Source organism: Lepidothrix coronata, unplaced genomic scaffold (assembly GCF_001604755.1).
Source record: "Lepidothrix coronata isolate B3197 unplaced genomic scaffold, Lepidothrix_coronata-1.0 Scaffold72, whole genome shotgun sequence".
Lineage (NCBI taxonomy): Eukaryota > Metazoa > Chordata > Aves > Passeriformes > Pipridae > Lepidothrix > Lepidothrix coronata.
Window position 1 is genome coordinate 17,766 of NW_016690252.1, and position 22,535 is coordinate 40,300.

The 22,535-nt window shown below is 55.8% G+C and overlaps 3 protein-coding genes and 1 long non-coding RNA gene across 4 annotated transcripts in view; 2 read left to right on the top strand and 2 right to left on the bottom strand.

Moving 5' to 3' along the window:
- GBA2 (glucosylceramidase beta 2) overlaps nucleotides 1-8,443 on the bottom strand; it is a 14,916-nt gene extending 6,473 nt beyond the window's left edge. The window contains exons 1-10 of the mRNA XM_017818990.1: nucleotides 8,286-8,443; nucleotides 4,398-4,489; nucleotides 4,062-4,177; nucleotides 3,730-3,948; nucleotides 2,918-3,157; nucleotides 2,488-2,590; nucleotides 1,255-1,408; nucleotides 845-970; nucleotides 558-742; nucleotides 114-218 (exon numbers count right to left, since the gene is read on the bottom strand). Coding sequence (XP_017674479.1) covers nucleotides 114-218; nucleotides 558-742; nucleotides 845-970; nucleotides 1,255-1,408; nucleotides 2,488-2,590; nucleotides 2,918-3,157; nucleotides 3,730-3,948; nucleotides 4,062-4,177; nucleotides 4,398-4,489; nucleotides 8,286-8,440 — 1,495 coding nt within the window. The 5' untranslated portion in view covers nucleotides 8,441-8,443. The remainder of the gene's footprint in view (nucleotides 1-113; nucleotides 219-557; nucleotides 743-844; nucleotides 971-1,254; nucleotides 1,409-2,487; nucleotides 2,591-2,917; nucleotides 3,158-3,729; nucleotides 3,949-4,061; nucleotides 4,178-4,397; nucleotides 4,490-8,285) is intronic.
- Nucleotides 5,577-7,983, top strand: LOC108499358. Its single transcript, XR_001875517.1, has 3 exons — nucleotides 5,577-5,719; nucleotides 5,825-5,955; nucleotides 7,592-7,983. It is a non-coding gene; the product is annotated as an uncharacterized LOC108499358 (long non-coding RNA).
- A 454-nt stretch (nucleotides 8,444-8,897) lies between the features above and the next one.
- RGP1 (RGP1 homolog, RAB6A GEF complex partner 1) lies at nucleotides 8,898-19,689 on the top strand. Its single transcript, XM_017819107.1, has 9 exons — nucleotides 8,898-9,001; nucleotides 9,641-9,780; nucleotides 13,044-13,180; nucleotides 13,548-13,631; nucleotides 17,070-17,219; nucleotides 17,298-17,444; nucleotides 17,828-17,955; nucleotides 18,208-18,385; nucleotides 18,591-19,689. Exons 2-9 carry the CDS (start codon nucleotides 9,665-9,667, stop codon nucleotides 18,812-18,814), a joined length of 1,164 nt encoding a protein of 387 aa, XP_017674596.1. The 5' UTR covers nucleotides 8,898-9,001; nucleotides 9,641-9,664; the 3' UTR covers nucleotides 18,815-19,689.
- Nucleotides 19,690-20,628: 939 nt separating this feature from the next.
- Nucleotides 20,629-22,073, bottom strand: MSMP (microseminoprotein, prostate associated). The gene is made up of 3 exons (XM_017818991.1): nucleotides 21,962-22,073; nucleotides 21,222-21,330; nucleotides 20,629-20,818 (listed from the first exon to the last, which is right to left on the bottom strand). Exons 1-3 carry the CDS (start codon nucleotides 22,071-22,073, stop codon nucleotides 20,629-20,631), a joined length of 411 nt encoding a protein of 136 aa, XP_017674480.1.
- Between the last annotated feature and the right edge of the window lie 462 nt (nucleotides 22,074-22,535).

The following is a 22,535-nucleotide window of genomic DNA, read 5'->3' on the forward strand; positions in this document are numbered from 1 at the left end:
GATGCCAGCGCGATGGCACAGGTCTCTATGGCAGGAGCTGTCCCAAATCCTCCATCTCTTCCCCAGCTGAAGACCCCAGCAGGCCCCAAGGCAGGGTCTCCTGGCTCCCTCACCAATGTCATACTGCAGGCTGATCTGCAGCTTGGGCCACAGCATGATGAGAGCAAAGGAGGCGTAGAAGTGAACGTCGTAGGTGTTGTACATCCGGTACTCCTGGCCTGGAAACACAGGGGATGTGGTGAGGGACAGCAGACCTGCCTCAAGGAGGGCAAAAGAAGGGCAGGTCCTCCCTCACACATGGCCCATCAGGGTAGGCTCTTTCCCAACAAAGGCAGAGACTCCTGTTACAAGCAGGTTTTGTTCTTTCCACAGAGCACCAGCGGTCTGGGGAAGACCTCATACCGTATCCTAAAGGGCTGCAAGGGGTTTTCCTGGGAACAGAGCTGCTCCCTACCCATTGTGGTGTGAAAAGCATTCCCATGGCAGGTTAAAAACATCTGGTAACAGTAGCAGGGAGGGGTTGACTTGGGACCATCCATCACATCCCTGCAAGTTACCTTCCAAATAAGCAAACCTTCCGTATTCCCGCAGGAAAGGGAAGAGGTGGGACAGGCCAGTCCCTGCAGGCCCCTGCAGGTCCTCAGCACAGCAATCTGGGGGCACCTCCATCCAGATGGTCCCCCCATCCGTCAGGAAGTACAGCTCATTGAAGAGGGCTGACTTGTACCAGGAAGGCAGCTGGCTGCGGGAATGAGGGAAACTCAACCACAGTGGACGAGGTGGGGATGTTCCCACTCCATCCAGTTCCAGGAGCCCACCGGGAAGGGGCTCTCATCCACCCTACCTGTTCTCCAGGATGGGATTCTGCCACGCTTCAATCTTCCTCTCCCACTCCTCATAGTGTGTCAGGGCGTGATGTGACAGGGCAGGAGCAGCATCACCTCCACTACCAAAAAACCGGGTGTACCGCCTGCCAAGAGGGGGTTTTGGTGAGCACACCGTGGGCTCCAGCTGGGAAAGCCACCCGGAAACGAGAGAGGGCCTTGACTATAGGGAATGCCAGAGTAACTCAACTACTAGTGTAGGGTCATTGAGGAGCAGGGGTTGGGCAGAGGGTCCCCTTCTTGAGCTGGCAGGGCCACGGATGCAGGGAATGGGTGGCACAAGTCTCCTCACATGGAACACAAGCCTGGAGGCAGCGATCAGGGGACTCCAGGGACATGAGCCAAACCCCCTTGGAGACAACCCACCCACCTGAAATGCAGCTTCTCCTTGGAGCCAAAGTGAACACACGGCCTATCCCAAGCCAGGGCCAATTCCAGTGTCCTGTGTCCCCGGGCAGGCACTCTGCAGCTGGCACACACCGCCGCTGCTGTCACCTCCCCCTTCTCCGTCAGGCTGCTTTGACCTGACGGGAAAAATGATCGTATTCGTAAGAGACCAAGGAAGTCCTGTGAAGGGGTAAATGAAGATCACACACACCCCAGAGGGGATTGAGACCCTTTGGGCATAGCACAGCCCCGCTGCAACCTGCAAGTTACAGCCCCAGGGTTTTAAGGGATGACTGTTGCTGCAGGAAAAGATCCACTCCATGGGCGGAGTCCTCAGTCAAAGCAGAGCAACAATTTTAACATAAGCACAGATCCTGACTATGATAATATCTGGCATTCATGAAGGAAAAACACATCCCAACAGCCTGAAGAGCTCTGAATGCATCCAGGCAGGAAGCTTTTTTTTCCAGAAATATTCACACAAACACTTCATTTACATAATGTAAGGTTCAAGAAATATTGCAAAGACCCAATGTCAGCACCACTAGTTTGTCAGCATCATCCTTGCTTAAAAGCTGACAGAGACATTAGGCAAATGGTCACCTTTCATGGCAAGAGGAGGTGAGCAGCAAGGGCTGGGACCTTGCCTGAAGCACCCTGCTTCCAGGCTCCTCCCAAGGGAGGGAGCAGACAGCTGAAGGATGATGCAGAGTTATCGAGGGAATACCGGAGACCTTTGGGGAACTGGTACAGTAACAAGCAGACAGCAAGTGATGACAGCACCAAATGCCAAGGGCTGCTAAACGCCTGCTGGAACCAATCTGATGGGACACAGCTCACTCATCCGGCAACAGGGACTGAGGGAAGGTGGCTGGGCAGCACCCTGGCTACTCAGCACAAACCCCAGCTCAGTGGGCAACCTCACACAGACTAAGGAGATACTGGCACCTGGAACTAATAATGCCAGGAACAGCCCCAAAGTGGTGTGAACACCACTCTTTTAGAGAAGCACACAAGGACAAGCAACGGAAAGGTTGGATACAGCCTAAAGTTGGGAAGCAGCCACAGCATCCCACAGAGCTTTTAGCAATGGCACCAAGGCAGCTGGAGGAAGGGAATTCTGCCTTGGCTCAGGTACCCTGTGCCCGACAACCAGGGGGGCACCCGTTGCCCCTACTCCCCCTTCACATGTCCCATGGAGGATGGAGGGACTCACCGGTGGGTGAATCCAGCCTGCCATCCTGCAGGAGGTCCTGCCACACCTCTCTACCCAATCCCGTGGGATTGAATGCCATCAGGTGGGTGACTCCCGTGCCAGCCTGGAGAAGGGAAGAGAATCCTCAGGGGCTGGTACTTTGGAGGGGCAGACGCAGGCTCTCCGCCCCCAACAACAACACTGGTACGTCACACTCACTCCCTGCTTATTGTGCTCCAAGTGCAACTCCAAACCTACTCACCCACTGCCCTGTAAGCTTCACCCACAGCTTCTCTCCTGCCCACAGGGAGGTCATGTCCCCACCCCTGAAGTCAGGCAGCACTGAGTACTGCTGCTGACCCCAACCCACTGACACACCCATGAACTATCAGCTGCCTGGAAGCAGCCCCACCCCCCAGCAGGAGCCACAGCACCAGGGCCAGTCCTTTACCTTCTCTCGGGCAGAGATGGCGAGAGTGAAGGGGTTCACACTCGTGCAGTGGTGCAGCAGGACTCCAGCAACTCGCTCGCCATCCTTCTCCAAGGCGAAGGGCTCGTTCCAGTGCCCTCCGCTCCTGTCCTCCTTTGTTCCCATGCCGTTCTGCAGGCTGAACATGATGGACACCTCCACGTCCTCGTCCCTCCCGTTCTCCACCTCCCAAATGAACACTCCCACTGGCAGGCTGGAGTCCTGGCAGAGACAGAGAATGCCGTGTACACGGCTGGTGCTCCACCATTGGCTGCCGGAGGATGATTTCTCTCACTCCAGGGGAAACCACACAGGACACAGGGGGAGGATCAAGAGCACCAGGAACAACTCAGTCTTGAAGTCTGTTGCCAAGCTGAGGAGGACCAGCAGGAGCAGAGGAATTTATGGGGCAGGTAATACAAAATTCAGAAGAGGAGCCCTGGGCTAGCAAACACCACACCCGGCAAGAGGGAGACGGAAAGAAGCGTTTAAGGCTCAGCTGGGTGTCTCATCCCTCAGCTGCCTGGCAGGTTGATACAGGCTCACGTGCTTCCCTGGGGTAAGAGGAAGGTCAGATGTGTCAGCAGCACAGCCTGCCACCCTCATCTGGGGCTGGGAGCCAGCACGAGCAACGTGAGGGAGTGCTGAGCCATCCCTTGCTGCCATCCCGAGCTCCCGCATTGCTGCAGGGGTTCCTCCTGCATGGGGCCATTGCTGAGCACAGACATGGGGAAATGTTGGGAAAGCCCAGCTAATAAGCAGCTCTTCCCTTTGGGATGTCATCACCTCCTTACCTTATAGTCGTGGGGGATGACGGGAGAGACCTGTCGGCAAGTGAGCACAACCTTCTGCCCCGGGAGCTCATAGACCATCCAGGCCCGGGGGTACAGGGCATGGTAGAAGGCATAGTGGCCACAGTAGCCCCAGTTCCAGCTCTGCAGAGTGCTGGGTCTCTCCACAGACAAGACCTGCTGGTAAATCGTCTGCCCCTTGCAACGCAGGCACACGGTGAACTGGGGAGGAGAGGAACACATGTAGGGAATGAAATGAGCCCAATGACAGATGTCCCAATGGCCCAGGCTGCTGCAGTGCCACTGACTCCCCCTGCATACCCTGCTGTACCTACCTGGTTGGCGATGACTGTTTCATAGTTATAAATGCCAGGATTCAGCTGCCAGCGGCAGAACTCGCCCCGCCAGCCACGGGTGATGGTGCCTCCCCCGATCCCGCCCAGCGGACACCCTGGCAAAGACACCAGAAATTAGCACCCCCATTCCTCCCCATGGTGGGATCTGGCTCAAGGACCCTCCCCAAGCAGCTCCACAGTGGGGGCCACTCAGCACTGCCCACACCACACATGCTCATTAACTAACTCATTCCCTCAAGCACCCATGTGAATCTCTGCCCATCCAGCACACTGGGTATTGCACCACCCCAAGCTGTGCCCAGACTGGAAGCTGACCGTAGATCTGCTGCAGAGGGACAGCACACAAGAGGTCAATGAAGGCAGATTTCTTCTCTATGCGGGTCTTCTTGACCCACCACCTGAAGTATCTGCAAGGGAAAGAGAGGTATGAAAGAAGAAAGCAGGCACCACCATGCCTTCAGTGTCACTGGGCGGGATGTGACTAGCACAGGTTGAGCTTTCCCTCTTTGTAGAGATGTACAACAGGAATGTGTGTCCCAGGGCGCAAGGGCTGACAGCCCCTGCCATCCATCTGGAGCGCACATCCGTCAGCAGGCATGAGCAGGCAGAGCTCGTGCTGCTCAGGGTTGACTGCATAGACCCAGTGTCAAAACAGAGCACTCTGATACCCAAGTGCAGGGCTCCCAGCTCATGCAGGACCGGAGGCTTTTCCAAACATCCATGGAGAAGTGGGAATGCACATAAGGACCACCACCACCACCTCCATGTCTGGTACAGAACATCCAGCTAAGGAAGGTCTGGGAGTGGAGGTACATGCCCAGAGAAGCCATACACTGCTCCAGGGACACAAGCCTTGCTCTTCCACCTCCACATCCCCATTGCCACACACAGTCCTGCCACATCGCAGTGCCACATCCTCAGGGGCAGGTGGCACAGGGCAGCCTGGACCTGGAGGGGGTGATGGTTGCAGTCTGCAGCTGGCAGGATTGTGGGGACTCACCTCTGCCCGCACGCCTGCTGCATAGCCCTGCACTGCCCATCAGATAATTTCTCACCCAAAGGTCTGGGAATCGAGACACCCAAACAGGGGCACACCTGCAGCTGGGTGTGCCAGCACCACTCCAGGCAAGAGCAGCAGGGCTGGGCTCCGAGTTGGCGCTTGTAAAGGACTGGCTTTGCTAATAAACCGCCCCGAGTTAAACCTTCCATATGGAGACAATTAGCATACGGAAACCAGCTACTAGACCAGAAGCTGCTGAACTTTGCCTACTAAACAGTCAGGCAAGACCCAACCAGTAGCTCCATGCCCTCAGGTGCCAGGTGGGCAGCAGGGGCAATCTCCCTGAGCTACCTGCAGGCACCCATGCCATCCATACTGCCAAGGAGAAAACCACCTCAGCTGGGAGAACACAGTCTGTCCTGCTCCAATGGCTTGCAGGATGCAGGTGGCAGGCAATGGGCAAGCACTAATCCTCCAGGACATGTATACCCAGAAGCAAGGGGAAGAGGTTCTTCTATGACACGCTAATTCTATACTTCCCCTACAGAAACAACCCACGCTCGACCTTTTGGCTGCGTGGTCACTAGATGTTCATCTTTATTCACCAACATTCAAAGGTCCCCAAATCCCTCTCGGGGTGAGATTTTCTGGGTTGCAGTCTCCCAGGACCTGACTGCTGCGTGCTCTCCATTCCTACAGACCCACCCTCACATTTGATTGACTATGGACATTTTGCTCACAGAGGTCCATGGCATCATGAGAACCAGCCTGTCCTGCACGACCGCCCTGAACCAGGGCCTGCCGATATCTTCCAGCTACATCTGCTGCAACTGCTCTTCTCCAGCTGAGACAGCCGCGGCCTTACCCTGCCAGGTGAGGTTTTGGCAGTGCTCTCTCTGTCTCTCAAGGAAATGATTATTATTCTTTTTCAACCCAGCGTCAGGGGACCAACCCAGCTGCTTCCCTAGCAGGTTTCTGGAGACAGGAAATAAGGTGCCCAGGCAGAGTGGCTGCAGCACAGCCTAGCGGAGCATTACGACTCCTTGGAAAGGAGGTGGCAGACAGATTTCAAAAAGCAGTTTTTCCAGGAGCACACAGCAGGAAAGGTTTGGGATTTACAGCCAATGCCAGAGTCGTTTGCCACCTCTTTTCCTGCCAGCTTCTCCCAGAATCACACAAGAGAAGAGGAGGTGGTCAATGCCCAATTGCTGGCTATTAATAGCTCTGCCAGGACTGCAGAATAACTGGGAGAAAGCCTTTGTGCTTTGCAGCCCCAAAAGCCCTGTCGGGGCTGGAGGGCATTTCTTTCCCTTCAAATTGGCAGTGGAATTAAAACCTGTCTGAACATTACTCAGCTGATCTAGATTTATGTCATGACCCTCTCTCACGACGCACCAGCCCACCTCTGCAGAAATCTGCCTGCACCTCTTCTCCTGCCTTGCGAGCCCCAGCCTGCACAACCCTTTCTTTCCATACGTGTACATCCTGCTCAGAGCTACACCAATGAGCCCTGATTAACAAAAAGTTCTGCCCCAAGGCTGTCAACACCCCCAGCCAGGCCACCTGCATGACAGGCTGGTGGTGCAGAAGAGGACACCCATCATCAGGTTTAATTTGACACGACACACATCAGCCCAGGATGTGGTGGCTCCTCTGGAGGTTCTGGACTTCCTGAGGCAAAGATGTGCAGCAACCCCAAGGCGCTCCCAGCCATCTAGGCAGCTACCAGCACCTGCACCAGGTGATTTTGCACTTGATGCACCAAGCCATGCCAGGTTTTGAGAGAATTCCTGGCACTGGTGCCACTCGTCATGGGTCATTCAGAAGAGCACATGCCAACCCGCAGGGCTCCAGAGGTTCAGATCCACACACCATTCCGCAGGACTGAGGTCCAGGCTCCTCTCGCAGCACCAGCACCCAAGTTTCTATGAGCTGGATGCTTCTGCCAGGCAGACATCAAAGTGCCCACCAATGCCCGGAGCACACAGCCTCCCAAACATCCCCGCATCCCTGAACTGGCTGCCCTTTGCCAGGCAACAACGCTGCCCTCAAGTTTTAATTCAAACCCACACAGGTATTTCTCGCCACCTCGGCACTTCCTCTCCCCTCCTCAAGGCTGCAAGGAAGCTTTGCCCTTGCAAAAGTACTTTAAGATGACAACCAAACTACCTCCTAAATTTGCACAGGGGATGAGGTAGTGTTTTGAGTTTCAGCTCCTTGTTTTTAAAACCTTTCCTAGGACTGATAGAAGCCACTTCCACTCTCAGACCCCTGTGGGAACATGCCAGGAGTGGCCTCCCCAGGATCACTTCTCCCTGCTCACCCCACCAGAACTTCATGCTTTCCCACATGCTCAGCTCATCCCAACCTGCCGTGGCAGCTTTCATTTATCTCCAGTGTCTGACCCACACTCTCCCTTCCCTTGATGCCCAAGGTCGCGCCAGGGTGTCTCAGGTCAGACAGGTGTGCTGTGCACCCCGAAGCAATCCAATATCTGCCCTCTCATTAGGCTTTGCAGGAACCAGCTTGGCAAGCAGCAGCCTCTAAGGACACCGGTAGAAAATGGAGGCAGGAGATATAAATCCAGCACAAGGAAATAAAGCGACGATGCCGTCACTTGTGCCGGCGTTCAGCTTGATGGGAGCACAAACACCGCCAGCGTTCGGACACCGGCTTTAAAGGTTAAAACAACACCCTCGCCTTCCACGCGTGTTCTCGTTACTTCCAGCTCTCCCCGACGAAAAGCCGGGAGAAGTGCCCCGTTCCCGAACCTGCCACAGCTCACAGCATTCCAAACCCCTCCCAGTCAGCCCCGGTTTGACCTCCTGCCGCCGAGCACCGGGGACGATGCCGGGTAAAATGCGGCAGCGATCCCTGGGGGTGGGAGATTCCCATCCTCAAGCGATGCCTCCAGCCCTCCCAGCTCCCCGAGTTTTGGGGAGCCCGGGTGCTGCTCCTCTAGCACCAGTGCTCCCAGTGCCGGCGGCTCCGGGCGCGAGCAGGGCGGCTCCCGCCAGCCTGGGGCCTTCCGTGATCCGCCGGACTCTGCCCTCCGAGCACCGGGACACCGCCTGTGCCTCCCCGGGGCGAGCCGGCCGTGGCACCGAGGGGCTCCAGCGCGGCGCGGTGCCGTGTCCCCCCGGGACCATCCCCCTTTCCTCCCTCCACGGTGTGCTCCCGGTGCCCTCCATCCCCCGCCGTACCGTAAGCCGAGGCCGACGTGCCGCAGGACGTCTCGGAGCGACACGTCCCCGGCGCCGTAGGGCTGCCGCGGCTCCTCGAAGCGGTGCGCCAGGCAGACGCGCCAGCCGTCCGCCGCCACGCCGCGGCCCCGCGCCGCCCCCTCGTACCGCCGCATCAGCGGCCCCTCCGCTGCCGTCGCCTCCGCCGCCATCGCCGCCCCCCGCCCCGCGCGCGCCCTCTTCTTCACCGCCCCGCCCCGCCCCGCCCGCGCCCCCAGGGCACGGCGGAAACACGGGCCCGCCCCGCCGCCGGCACCCGGGGGCGCCCGGCCAAACGCAGCCGAGCGCCGCCCGAGTGTCCCCGAGCAGGGGCCGAGCGCTGCCGAGGGTTCCCGAGCAGGGGCCGAGCGCCGCCCGAGAGTCCCCGAGCTGCGACCGAGCGTTCCCGAGCGCTACCCGAGCGTTCCCGAGCGTCACCCGAGCCTTCCCGAGCCCTTCTCGAGCGTTGCCGAGCGCCACCCGAGAGCTGCCGAGCGTCGCCCGAGTGTTCCCAAGCGGTGCCCGAGGGTTCCCGAGCGCGGCCCGAGGATTCCCGAGCGTTCACGAGGATTCCCGAGCGCGGCCCGAGGATTCCCGAGCGACACCCGAGGGTTCCCGAGCACTGCCGATCCCCGCCGACCGGCTGAGGGTAGCCGGGCCGGAGCGGCGCTGGGCGGCGAGCAGGGCCTGTGCGGGCGGTGAGTGGCCCCCGGGGCGGGAGCTGCGCGGACCTTGCGGCGCTGTGTGCCTGATCGCTCGGGTGGTCCTTCCCGTGTGCGTGTTTGCGGTCGGGGCCGGCCTCGAGACCCGCGGGCTGGGGGTGTCAGGGCTGTCCCTCCTCACCCTCGCGGCGTGTCCAGACCACTCTTAGCTGTGAGGGCCGGGGGGATGGGGTGTATATGTGTGTAAGGCCAGGGTTGTGCGGGTTTCCCCCGCTCACCTCCCGGGTGTGTGTGTGTGTGTGTCCATCTGTTGGTGTTTGTGTCCCTATTCCCCCTCAGTTACAGCGCCCAGCCCTCCCTCCGTGTCGCTGCAACAGGTCAAGTGGGAATGACTTTAAACTAAAAGAGGGGAGGTTTAGATTGGATATTAGGAAAAAATTCTTACCGTGAGGGTGGTGAGGCACTGGCACAGGTTGCCCAGGGAACCTGTGGATGCCCCATCCCTGGCAGTGTTCAAGGCCAGGCTGGATGAGGCCCTGAGCAACCTGGTCTAGTGGAGGTGTCCCTGCCCGTGGCAGGGGGGTTGAAACGAAATGCAACTTTAAAGTCCCTTCCAACCCAGACCATTCTGTGATTCTGTGATTCCATGTCCACTGTTGTTCTTTTTTTTGGCAGGTGTGCACCAGGGCTGTCCAAGCCATGATCGAGGTGTTGGCCAAGCTGGGCCGTGGGCCTGTGTTCCTGGCAGGGGAGGTGCTGGAGTGTGTGATCACTTTCACCAACCCATTGTCGGCCTCTTCGACCTCCGCCAGCAGGTACAGTGCCTATGTTAGTCTGTGCATGCAGCCTCCAAATGTTGGAACTGCCTGGGTCCCTAACCCAGCCTCTCTCCCTCCGGAGCAGCACTCATGGCTGAGGTGTGGGGCAATGGTGCCAGCTCAGCCCACTGTGACTTCCCTGCCCGATGCACTCCCTTAAGGGGGCTTTGTGCTATCGCTGTTTCAGGGATGAAGCTGAGGTAAATTCTTCTGGTCTTCTGCCCCCAGGAAGGAGGCAAGAAGTATGCAATTAGAGATTCTCTGCCCCTCAGGTGAGCCCTCAGTGACAGGGTTACTGACGGAAAATGAAGCCAAACTGGCTGACAAAGCAGGATATCTGGTTACACCAGGGTGACAGTCCCTCAGAGCAACATCCAGGCAGCGTCATTATTTCCTGTGCTTCTGGAAGGAGCTCTCTCTACCCAGCAGTGCTGCAGGGATCAGTGTGATCCCTGCCTCCAGAGATGGCAGGCATAGGGGTGAGCACTGTCAAGGGTCAGAAAGAGGCACCTTCTCTGACAGCAGTTTCTATGGCCTAGCCTTTGATTGAGTGCTGCATCTCCCCTTATCATCACTGTCCCTAAAATCAGTGTTGAGGAAATGTAAGAAGATGGGAGCTTCCCATATTGGCTCACAGGGGGTGACTCTGTGTCACAAGTAATCACCCAGAGCCTCCATGTCCGCTGAGTGTGTGGCCTTGTCTGATTCTTCAGGGGGTGGAGAGTGCTTTCTCATCTCTAGACCTTCCTGGGAAGTGTCTGTTTCCAGCCCTGTCATGTTCAGCATCTTTTCATCACCGGGATGAGATTCACACGTGTTTGCTTTGGTGGGCCCACTCCCAGTGCTTGCAGTCTCAGCAGCAGAGCAATCTCTTGTATTACCACTGTGGGGCTTCTATGTTTATTGCCTTTGTTAACTTTTCATCTTTTCTTCCTGCTTCCTCTTGCCTGCTGAATTCAGCTTTCAAATTCAGCTGTGGCACAAGTATCCAGCTTCTGAGCTTCCATCGGTGTTCTGTCCTGTGCAAGGACTGAGTCATTTTTCCTGCTTCTAAAACGTGTGGGACTGCAAGGGTACCAGCTGGAATGGTTTTGTAGGTTTGCAGTTTACCAAGGCTTCATTTGGGAACTTCAAGTGTGTGGTGCTCCGTAGAAGACTGCCTCTTGGAAAAAGTTCTTAAAATCAAACAAACAAACAAACAAATAATCAATCTGACAAGACCTGGCCAAGTGATACAAGTGGTGACAGCAAATAGGTTGGTGGTTTGGAAATTGAAGCTGTGAGTTGCATAAAGGCAGGAGCCAAATTAAACCACGGTGACTGCACAGCAGGCAGATGGACCTGTCAGGGACTGGAAGGTTTTGGGGCTGACAGGTGGAGGGATGGAGAGGCACACATTTGAAGCATAGGGACAGAACTGAAGGAATAGTAGGAGGTAAATTGATTGTGGAGTATGAGGCATACAAGAAACAAAGCTCTTTGCCCAGAGCTTGTGTGGACTACTGGAGCTGTGAGGAAGGTGAGGCAGGAGGGAAGTGACCTCAGCACCAGTGCAGGATCCTTTCTGTGCTCCACCAGCTGGACAAGCCAGGTCTGCTGGCAGGAAGGGGCATGCAAATTTTGGTTGGATGTCTGGTTAGAAAAAAATGAAAACAATCCAGTGGTGTATTGTTGGGCAACACTGAAAAAGAAAGAAAAAATATTCAAAAGGTGGTGTTTGAAGGCACTGTAAGCTTATATAAAATTAGTAACATTGCCTCAAGCAAGAGCAGTTCTCTTTTTCCATTACTTTACAGAAAAAAAAAAAAAAAAGACAGCCCTGATGGAAGAGCCGTGCTGGTATTTTTAGAGAACGCAAAGTTACAACTGTAGGATTAGAAGCAACTGGGTAGAGTAACCAAGGTGTGTTTGAGCAAAGGCAGCCAGCACATACAAAAGATCAAATAGTGCATCCTTAGTCAGCTGACACGCCTTTTCCCCTGGTTCATCTAGACCTTTAACTGCTCTGATGTCACACCAACAGACACCCATGTGCCGCAAAAAATCCCTCTGCCACCTAAGGCGCTGGTGTCAGTGCTTACTAATCAGATCATGATGTTAGAAAACACCACAGGAATCATACTGTGGCTAAACTGTAGAAATAAAAACTGCTGAAATAAAACTGGATGAGTGATTTGGAAACTGAAAGGTCTCAGTAATGCCATGGGAAATGCCTTGTGGAGTGGCTGAGGACGTAAGCAGAGTCCAAAACATGAGACTGTTTTTCGTGCTGGATGCGTGGCCCTACATTCATTCCTGTGGCTGTTCAGAGAGGGGACAAAATGACACCTTTGCCTCCCCCATAGCTGCCAGCAAACCCCTTGCATCAGGAGAGGAAAATAGGTCCTTGTGAAAGACCCAGAAGCATCCTGCTCTGGTCTGACACAACCAGCAGCTGATGTTGACGGGGATGGGAACTGATGTTGTGGGGAGGGAGGGAGGAAGCATGTCTGTGTCCTGCCTGCCCCAAGAAGTATTGAGCTTGGGGCAGCCGGGAGCTGTGGGCAGGGGCAGTTGAACCCAGCTTGCAGGTATTTGTTGCTTTTGAATTTGCCCACCTCCCTGATGACTGTGTTAATGGAGTGCTGCACTGCATGTCTCCTCTGGCTTGGGATTTAGGTTGTCATGGCTAAAAGTCCTCTGCCAGCCCAGGCCCATGTGCAGCAGCTCGAGGTGTCCTCCCCAGAGTGCAGTGAGTGGCCAGTCCCAAGCTCTGGGTGATGAGAAAGATGAGTAAGGCTTTAGACCAGATCTTGGAACACTTGACCTCAGCATGTTTTCTGGAAGATCCCTGTGAGGTTCTACACCTTGTCTCTTGGCCCCAAGGAAGGGGACAGGGGCTGCTGACCTGTGCTGCTTGCTGTCTTCTGCCTTGTTTGCACAGCAGGTTCTTGGGGCAGGGTTGTTTCCTTGTGCTGTGTCAGTGCTGTGCCCGTGGTGTAGTGGCTAAGGCTGGCCACAGAGCCAGGCCTTGTGAGAAACTGCAGTCAGCAGCTGGGGTGGAAGTGGCTTTGGGTCAGCACCACACCTTGAGCTTGCTCACAAGGCTTGTTTGCAGAGGAGCTGTGAGAGTGGCTTCAGTGACAGTGTAGCAAGGCCTTCTTTCTTCCATACAGCCAGTCCTGCATGGAGCTGAGCAGAAAGAGCTGCTCTCCTCCCAGTTCCTGCTTGCTGTAATCCAGGTTTAAAGTGTAGACACAAGTGTTGCTCTTTGCTTTTAGTGAGATGCTGGCATGGGCCAGCGCCCAGATCCACTGCCAGTTCCACGCCAGCGAGAACCGGGTGGCGCTCCCTCCCTCGGATGGCAGCAAGCATGACGTGCAGGCAGAGAACGAGACCGTCTTCGTCCCCAACAGAGGTGAGTGCTACTTCTGTCACCCCAGATAGGGGCAGAGAGCACAGCAAGCAGGAGTCAAGTAGACCCTAGTGTGTGTTATGAAGGCAGCATTCAAAGAAGTGAGTGGGAAGTCCGTGTTGCTTTCCTTGTGTCATTCCCTGGCGGTGGTTGTTGTGGGACCTTGTTATACTGGGATCAAAGTGGCACTAGCTTGGAATGAAACATGACGGTTGTCTGCCCAGCTGTTCTCGTAATGTCTCATGATATGACCGGGGCATGAGATGTTCCCTCAGCCCTCTTCTCCCTTTTTCTCCCCATGGGGATAAAGCTTGACTGACCTGGACACAGCCCAAGTCTGGGCAGCATTCACATGTTTCTTCTCTTCCAGGAGAGCGGGGTCAGTGTATCCTGTCCACCCCACCAAAGATTCTCTTCTGTGACTTGCGACTGGATCCTGGAGAGTCAAAGTCCTGTGAGTCTTGTCTTCTCTTACCCTACTCACAGAGCTCACCTCCAGGGAGCTCTGCTTTCAAAACTAGCTTTGCAATCCCAAGTGCTGCAAGTGTGAGACCCTGGTGCTTGTGGAAGATGAGATGCTTTGATGGGAGCGTGAGTGCTCAGGAGCTGCTGCATCATCCAGAGTGTGTTCTCCACTGCATTATGGCTGCGCACCTGCAGCGTGTCCATCAGTCCTACCCCTGGCCCACGGCCTTTGCTGCAGGTCCCTTGTGTAGCTGCAAGGAATAAAACGTTTGAAATACCTAGTTGCAGCTGAAGGAACAGTTACACACACCTCTGTGTGTAATTCTTGAAATTTAGTCTGGTGTCCTCCAAAGGTTTGTGCTTCCTCTTCACATTGTGGCTGTCCTGGAGATCACAGTCTTCTGTGTGTTCTAGTTTTCATGCTGTAGAAGTGAGGACTCCTAATCTCTGCTCAGAGCTCTCCATGTCTGAGTAGACAGCTGTGAAAATACGAGTATGTGCTGTTGTCTATCAGTCGGTGGCTGTGTGACCCAGCCTGTCAAGTTGTGTCGGATCTCCTTTGTGTTCCAGTGGCCTGTGATGTAGCAGCAGTGATGTTGGGCCTTGCAGGCTGTGTGTGGAGAGCTCCATCAGGTTGTCCCAGGGATCTGCTGGGAACAGTTGATGGAGGCCTCTCAAATTGCAGAGCACAGGGAGTGGACAGGCAGTGCCTGTGGTGGAGGGGGCTCTGCTGCAGCATTGAGCTCTACAGAGGTGAGAGTGTAGCTGCAGGTGAGACCAAGGAGCCGCAGTGTTGTGACATGCTGGTTTTGGAGCTGATGTCTCCTGCCTTCCTCATCTTGGAGGGGCCCGACTGGAGGGAAAGGTGGACAGGGTAAAACCGGGCTGGCTTGGCTAGGTGGTTAGTAGGGTGGGGCAGTGTCGTCTGGGGCTGTACCACTAAGCTGCAGAGCCTGTCATCTGAGGATGTTTGGTTATTCACTTATTATCCTACAGCATGATACTGGGGAAAGGAGCTGGCCATGCCAGCAGGGAGGAGGAGGAGTCAAGAATCTCAGCTGGCCTGGGCTCACCTGGATTCTCCTGTGCTCCTTGCTGCTTGGAGGTGTGGGTCTGGAGCATCCCTTCACTGGGAGCAGGGGGATGTTCCTTTTCCTGGAACATCTCAGGCAGGCTGGGCAGTCTCTGGGAGAGCAGATCAGTGACGACAGCCCGAGCTCCAGGTGGCTGAGATGGATTGAGGGGATTTCCTTGTGCGCTGGCTTTGCAGGCAGAAGCTGTTCAGCCCCCAGCTAAGCTAGGGATTGTCTGTCCTTCACTCTGATGCTGTGATGTGCGTCCTCTCTGCCTCTGGGTGACACCAGCACAAACAGCCTACATCTTCCTGGCGCTTGGATGCAACTCCTCAGGAAGGACACAAACTTCTATACTTCGAGGTTTCTTGTTACAGCCTTTCCCGTTGGTTGTGTGAAGCACCTGTCCGTTTCATGCCTCATGTGTGGAGTCACTGTGTGTGGCAGTGGCTTTTTAGCACTGAAATCCTTGTATCACAGCCCTGGTCTCATTCTCTGCCAGGCTGCTCACACCGATCCCATCAGCCAGTGGTGCTGCTGCTCTCACGCGAGACTGCAGCTGGCACGGCTGCACATCATTCCTGGGGGCTCCTGCCAGCTCCGTGGAGGGAGAGTTAAAGCCGTGTGGGTGTGTATCTTAATTCTTCATTTCCTGTTTTTCAAAAGTTTTGAGTTTTGCTACGCAGTTTGGAAAGGGAAAGAAAAACCAACAGAAAACCCAAGAAATCTTAATTCTGCTTCAGCAATGTACTGTGTTATTAAAGTGCAACCAGAGCTGGCACATACAGCTGAGGTTGTGTCAGGGTTGTCTCTTGATAAAAGGCCTTGTTTTCAGTTGCTGACCAACTTATTCCCCAATATCTCAGTGTTGTTATGGTGCCTGTATGTTGAAGTTCATTGACTCATCTCCCAGCCCTTTGACACTCTGCCCAGGCCAAGCTCTTTAAATTTGTCACCATGAAACATTTTCTCAAGTCCTCAAGTCATTTCTGTGGCTGTTTTTGCCTCCTCTCCAGTTTTGTAATACCTTTAAATATTTGGTAGATCATAGAGAGGGGAGGAAATGGAAGCAGCCTGGACACGGGCCTGGAGCCCAGCCAGAGGGCACAGCGGGTGGGTGAGGAAGGCATCCATAGTGCCAGGAATGTGCTTCCTTCTGGGATATGCAAGAAAGCTGGGACTTCCTGAGTCTTGGCATTCCTGCGCCGGGTAGCAAACTGCCCATCCTTCTTCGACAGCAGTGGTCTCTGCTCAGATTATCCTCACTGGGCAAGAAGGTCTTTGTGAGCACTCTTGTTAAGTCTGGTACAGCAGTTTGCTTCTGTGGAAATACCTTATTTTCCTCCCTGTCAGGACACTTCTCTGCTTTATCTGCACCCTGGTCAGGCAAGACAGGCTTGTGCTTTAAGGTGTGACATCCTGTGGACACTACACACTAGCACAGGCCTTTTTCTTCCTTCCAGTCCTGTTATTTTAAATTTAGGAGTTATATTTAAAATGTAACCCTAACTTTTAATCTAAGCCCCAGTATTCAGGATGTGCCAGACTTGGGGAAGGAGCTGTGGTTTCAGAGCAGGATGCTGCCCTTCCTCTGGCAGGGTGTATCTGCGTTACGGTGGGCAAGCCAGAGAGGTGGAGACTTTCCACAGTTCACTGTTTGTGCCTTTCTTGTTAGTAGAGCATGTGGTTTGGGAAAGCTGCAGAAGTGTTCGCACTGCGTCAAGAGAATTGGGGTTTGTGTGGTGGCCAAGGGGCTCTGAGAGGGCTGAGTGTGGTGTAAGCCAGGCTCCAGCATCTCAGAGGCCTCAGAGTCAGAGGCTTCATGGTGTAAGTCATCAGTCTGTCAAGGGGGACATGCCACAGGTTGTTGCGAAGGTCTCAGTGCTGTTTCTTGACCATTTAGACCTGGCACTTCAGAGAAAAATACAGGAAGAAACTAGCTTTTGTTGCCGAGTTTGGGGTTTGTGTAAAGCAAGTACCAAAAGAGGCATGAGGTATTGATCAGCACCCGCGTGGGGCAGAGCCTGGAGGAGACTGGAGCACATGACTGCGCTGTGAGAGTGACGGGTGAAGGAGTGCACAGAGGCAAATTCGGGTTGAACTCGTGACTCTCATGTGTTTGTATTCCTGGATTTTACATCTTTCACATTCTTTTGAGGCAGTTTGTGTGTGTGGTTGTATGTGCTGGAAGCAGCGTCTGGATGATGGTGCGTGTGATGTGAGGAACAGTGCGCCTGGTGCAGGGGAGCTGGGGATGTGCTTGGACTGCTGTGCAGCAGAAAGCACCAGGCACTGTCCCTAGCTCAGCACCGCTGCTGGTCCCAACCCTTGGAACTTCTCTGCACCCCTTGCAGATTCGTACTGTGAGACGCTGCCTGTGGACGGCCCTCCCTCTTTCCGGGGACAGTCTGTGAAGTACGTGTACAAGCTGACCATCGGCTGCCAGCGCGTCAACTCCCCCATCAAGCTCCTGCGTGTGCCCTTCCGTGTCCTCGTGCTGCACGGTGAGGCCACCCACTGCCCTCCCTGCACAACAGGCCAGGCTGCACCCTGCCCCGCTGACACTCTCACCTTCTCCCCAGGGCTCAAGGATTACCAGTTCCCACAGGATGAGGCTGTTGCGCCCTCAAACCCCTTCCTGGAAGAGGAGGAGAGCTTGAAGAAAGACTCTCGCCTGGCCGACCTGGCTACAGAACTGCTCATGGTGGCCACCTCCCGACGCAGCCTGCGTAGGTCATATTCCCTGCTCCAGCTTGCTGTCCTTCCTAACCTGGGCATGGAGCACAAAGCCAGCTGCAAAAATCTCTCACTGACAAAACAAAGCTCCAACTGGGGCTGTGAGCAGCTCCATCAGGGCCTGCTTGGGTCAGGGCCTCCCAGCCACTCTCAGACTCTTCCTGCTTCAACCAGAGAGACCCTCTGGCCAGCATATTGCAGCCAGTATGTGGTTTTCTCTTGCTCACTGCAGGCATTTCCCGAAAGGAACACCACCTCCAGTGACTGCCCTTCACACCCAAGCAGCAGGCACGGGGTCATGTCATTAACCCAGGGCACTGCATGGAGCAGAGCCTTATCCTGACACAACTCCTACTGCCCTCTTCTTGCTCCACAGACCTGTATAACATCAGCAACACTCGTGGGAAGGTGGGAACGTTCTGCATCTTTAAGACCGTGTATAAGATCGGAGAGGATGTCATTGGGACCTTCAACTTCTCTGAAGGGGACATCCCATGTCTGCAGGTCATTGTTGGCTCTTGGGTCACTGGGGAGAGGCAGGGGTTTATGGTGGGGGACAGTCAGAAGAGATTGAGATGGCACTGGGCTGCTGGGGGTTTCTACTGAGGGTTTCTAGTGAGACCCAGTTGGGGTCTCCTTGGAGTGTGAGCTGGGGAATGATCCAGTCCTGAGCTTTTTTGGGAAATGGAGGCCACGGGCTTTACACAAGGGCTGTGTGACGTTGTGAGAACAAGCACCCTGCTGACTGTCCTGCAGTTCTCGGTGAGCCTGCAGACGGAGGAGAGCATCCAGGAGGAGTTCCAGCGCCGTCGGGGGCAGCCTGTCTCCTTCACCACGCACGCCCGCCATCAGGAGTCCTGCCTGCACACAGCCCAGAGCAGCTTCAGCCTGCCCATCCCGCTCAGCTCAACCCCGGGATTCACCACCAACATCGGTATGTACCCACCAGGGAAGGGACCTGCAGAAGGACTGCAGTGTCCCCAGCCCTGCCTTGCTCAGCAGGGCTGTGTCCCATGGGAGGGAGCTCGTCTCTGTGAGTGGGATCATTTGCATTTCCCCTTGCCAGGACAGCCAGCACTGAGACAGCTGCTGTCCCTGCCCCTTGTGATGTTGTCTCCTGACCCCCCTCTTGCCCACAGTGTCCCTGAAGTGGAGGCTGCACTTCGAATTTGTGACCTCTGGGGAGTCAGCGGGGACTTGCTTGGTTCGTGGGAGCCAGTCAGAGGCTGTTACCTGGACTGGGGTAGAGCAGATGGAAGTGGACACTTTCAGCTGGGACTTGCCCATCAAAGTTCTTCCCACCAATCCCATCCTGGCTTCCTACGTATCTCAGTTCTCCAACACTAACTCCATCACCATCTGAAGTAGGGAGAGCTGGTGGGCCTGCAGTGCTGCAAGTGTGTGCCACTGGTGGGAATAGCAGGCGGGACTGTCACCAGCATGCCGTGGGGCATGCATCCCTGTGTCCCCTTGGCTTTAGCTGTGATGCCCAGGTGGGCACCAGGCAAGTCTGTCCCGCCTGTGGGTGGAGGATCACTGTGCTTGTTGCAGAGTCCTGTGCTGCAGCCCTCGGCTGAGAGCTGGACCCTTCCTCCCTGGGTGAAGATGCGAGTCCCAGCACTCACCAAAACAAAATCTGCCTCCCAGGGAACTGCTGACATGCCTTTACTCCATGTGGGGCTTCCAAGAGGGAAAGGCCCAGCCCTGAGAAGGGAGAGGGAAGGTCTTCCAGTGAAGCTTCGTACCGCCCTTGTGTGAAAGCCATTCCCCTACAGAGAGACCTTACAAGCAAAGGTCTGGCATCCAGGTGAGGCACACTGGCCACCTGGGCTGTATGGGAGCCCACTCCCCTGTCCTGGCAGGCATCCTGCCTCTCAGAGAGGTGTCCCACACGCACAGTCCAGTGCCATCCTCACCTGGAGGAGGCAGGTCCTGGCACGCCAGCCCTGCGCTGCCGACGGGTGCTGGTGACCTGGGTGCAACCCCTGCTGCGGCTGCACAATAGTAGTGCAACTACAAAACTGAGCAGCACTGAGCCCCTGGGCTGTTGTCTGCCTGCATTCCTGGGTGTAAAGGCATCCTGCTGGTCTCGGGATCCTTGGGGAGCTGTAGGGAATGCAGGCTGTGCATCCAGGAGCTGGGATGGAGATCTCCCTGCTCAACAGCAAGCTCCCCATTTCTACCAAACCTTCCAATGAACTTTCTTCTTTGCATGGAAATAATAAACATCTGAATGTGTAAAACTCAGCCTTCCCAAGAGCCTTATTCCTGCATTGTTCCCAGTGGTGGACACATCCCACTCTGCGTGGCAGTCACAGGCTGGAGACCTCCTCTTTGTTCAGTATCTTTATTGCAAGAACAGAAACATCTACACAAGGCTCTGCACAACACAGCATGGCACCGGCTGGGGCGGGCTGCCAGGGTGGCTGGCTCCAGCCTGGCACATGTGGATTGCTTCTGCTTCCTGAGCCCTCCCTCCCTGCTCCCCTGCATGTCTGGGGGTGGGGGTCCTCCCAGGGGCTGTCTGGTGGTTCCCCCCGCACTGCTGCCCACCCAGGGCTGGCCCTGTTGTAGTGTTGCCCAGGGCTGACCTGCGGTGCCAGGGACCCCAAAACCTGCAGGAGCAGGGGCCTTAGTGGTTCCAGAGGTGGGTTGTTCCCCGCACACTCTGGGAGCAGAGAAGGGGCTGGCCAGGTTCTGAGGGTCCTGCACAAGGGGCCATGATGCTCCCCAGTGAGCTCCCAGCAGCTTCTGTGCACAGGGATGTGGATCTGGGAGGGAGCAGGGAGCTGCGTCACTTCAGGCTGGATGTGAGAGTGAGAGTACAGGACTCCTGCGAGCCAGGCTGATTTAGTGCCAAAGCCCTTCCTTTAGTAACGAGGTTTTCTGCCCACCTGGGAGGAAATCCCGTAGGATCTGCATTCCCACCGGGTGCAGAGTATCTCACAGGAAGAATGCCCTGGCTTGGCTCAGGAAGCTGAAGGCAGAAGCAAAGCCTTACTGTGGCAGCGTGAGGGTGTAAATGTCAGCTCGGTACCATGGTGCGTGGATAGTGGTTTCCCTTGGAGGTGGCGGCGGTGACGTCTCTACAGGACGGGGCAGGTCTGGAGCATGCGGGAGGTGTGCTCTGGAGGAGGGAGGACGCCGCCGAAGGGGCGCGGGGCGCTGCCGAGCTTCTTATCTGCTCAGCCCCGCGCCCAGCACCTTGTTGATCAGCGGCTCAGGGGTGCCGGCCGAGCCCCACTCGTGCTCCACGGTCTTCACGCAGGGCAGGCTGGGGTTGGCCTTCTGCACCACCGAGATCTGGCAGGTCTGCGAGTCGTAGTGGGCCTCGCACCAGTCGGGGAAGTCGATGGGGTGCTGGGTGCTGCGGAAGAGGGCACAGCGCCGTCAGCTCCCCCTGGTTTGTGCCGGAGGGCTGCTGGCAGGGCCAGCTGGCTTCTTCTGCTGCCAGCCCCCCAAACAGGGTGTCTTCCAGACCAGCTCGGGCTGGGACACAGCTCCCGGCACAGCTGAGCATCTCACTGTGCTGAGACACCCTTGCCCACCACTTTGCCTCCCCAGCTTACCCCACCACCCTCAACTCCCCGGTGGGGTCCCGTCCACCTCTGTCCCTTGTCCCCGAGTGCCTGGTACCCCACAGCCCTCGGTGGGCTCTGACATCTGCTGCATTTGCAGCCACCAGACCCCCTGCTGTGGGCACAGGGGTGCTGTGGTGTGCAGCACTGCCAGGGACAGCCCACTCCAGTGCCCCTCAGCCCCTCACTCACGTCTCACAGCAGCCCACGCCAATGGGGTGCAGGCAGGTGCAGAGTAGGCAGTTGGTGCTCAGCCACGATTCCCCAAGGGAGAACTGCTTCCCCTCGTACTCACAGGGAGCTGCAAAGGAAGCAGTGGTGATGAGGACATATGGGCCTGTGCTGGGGGTGAGTGGGAGCCTCCTTAGCATCCCTATGCCCTGATCAGGGTTGTCATGACGTCCCACCCACCTCATGATACGGAAAATATTTGGTGATCTGTCTACCACCCTGCAGGTATGGGATGCCCAGACATCTGCCAAAGGCAATGTACTCATCCTCTCCTGGCCATGCCCTGCAGCTCTCCCCACTACCCTGTGGGCCTAAAGCAGAGGCAAGTGGCTCTTGCTTCCTTGGAGAGGGCAAATCCAGCACCCTTTCGGGTCTGAGCATCTCTGCAGCCCTGAGAGGAGTCAACAGAGGAAAGACAGGCAGACCTCCTCTCTTTGCTACTAGTCCTTCACACTTGGCTCCAGACAGGTTCCTGCCAGGAGCCTTCATGGCCCAAACAGCTGTTTCTCAGCCAGAGCCCTGGGGAGCTGTTGTGCGGTTTATAGACTGCTCCTTCCACTCACCACTGGCCCACGATCCTGCTCCTGAGCTCAGCACAGTCCCTTCCACACTTTGCAGGCACAGAGCAGAGCCCTGCCATGCTGGAAAAGCTGAGGCCTCCTCTTCCCATTAGCCTCTTCCCATCTCACTGCCTCACTTACCTTTAGCCTGGAAGTAGCATTTGGCCTGGGAGCCTGGCAGCTGGAGGAGGAGGGAGAGAAGCAGGCAAAGCCTGCCCCAAGCACACCCCATCTTCTGAGCTTGCACGGCCATGGTTGGTGTTAAGCTGGGCTTGTTCACCTTGCTTCGCTATTGCCTTTGCTTCTTCCCTTCTCTTTCTCTCTCTCTCGCTCTCTGCCTTTTTAATGCTCTTCCCCCATCCCAAAAAGAGATATTTATAAAGTTCAGCTTTACAACCCTGGCCACCAGCTGTGCCCCACTGGAAAAGTTGTAAAACTCATTTCCTGATTTGAAAGGCATGAAAACAAGAGGTAGGATCAAGATTTTTAACAAGCTGTGAAAAGCTGATTCATGCCCTCCAGAAATGTCTCCAGTTGGAAGCCCCTGTGGGTGCAAAGCTCCACAGGGAGTGGAGATCCAAGGGTCCCCAGCGGGGTTGCCCTCAACAGCGTGGTGAGCACGTAAGCAGCAAGCACAGGAGACCCTGGCTCCTGACCAGAAGAGCTCTAGGCTCCTCTCTGGTCACGCTGAACCGTCACTGATCCTTCACAGCGG

Excerpts from the sequence above, each read along its gene's own strand:
- MSMP (XM_017818991.1), bottom strand. The coding sequence starts at position 22,073 with ATGGCCGTGCAAGCTCAGAAGATGGGGTGTGCTTGGGGCAGGCTTTGC. Across the intron at positions 21,331-21,961 it reads ATGCTACTTCCAGGCTAAAG|CTCCCTGTGAGTACGAGGGG; the intron begins GTAAGTGAGGCA and ends CTTCCTTTGCAG. Across the intron at positions 20,819-21,221 it reads GGCGTGGGCTGCTGTGAGAC|CACCCAGCACCCCATCGACT; the intron begins GTGAGTGAGGGG and ends CCTCTTCCGCAG.
- RGP1 (XM_017819107.1), top strand. The coding sequence starts at position 9,665 with ATGATCGAGGTGTTGGCCAAGCTGGGCCGTGGGCCTGTGTTCCTGGCA. Across the intron at positions 9,781-13,043 it reads TCTTCGACCTCCGCCAGCAG|TGAGATGCTGGCATGGGCCA; the intron begins GTACAGTGCCTA and ends CTTTGCTTTTAG. Across the intron at positions 17,220-17,297 it reads CCGTGTCCTCGTGCTGCACG|GGCTCAAGGATTACCAGTTC; the intron begins GTGAGGCCACCC and ends CCTTCTCCCCAG.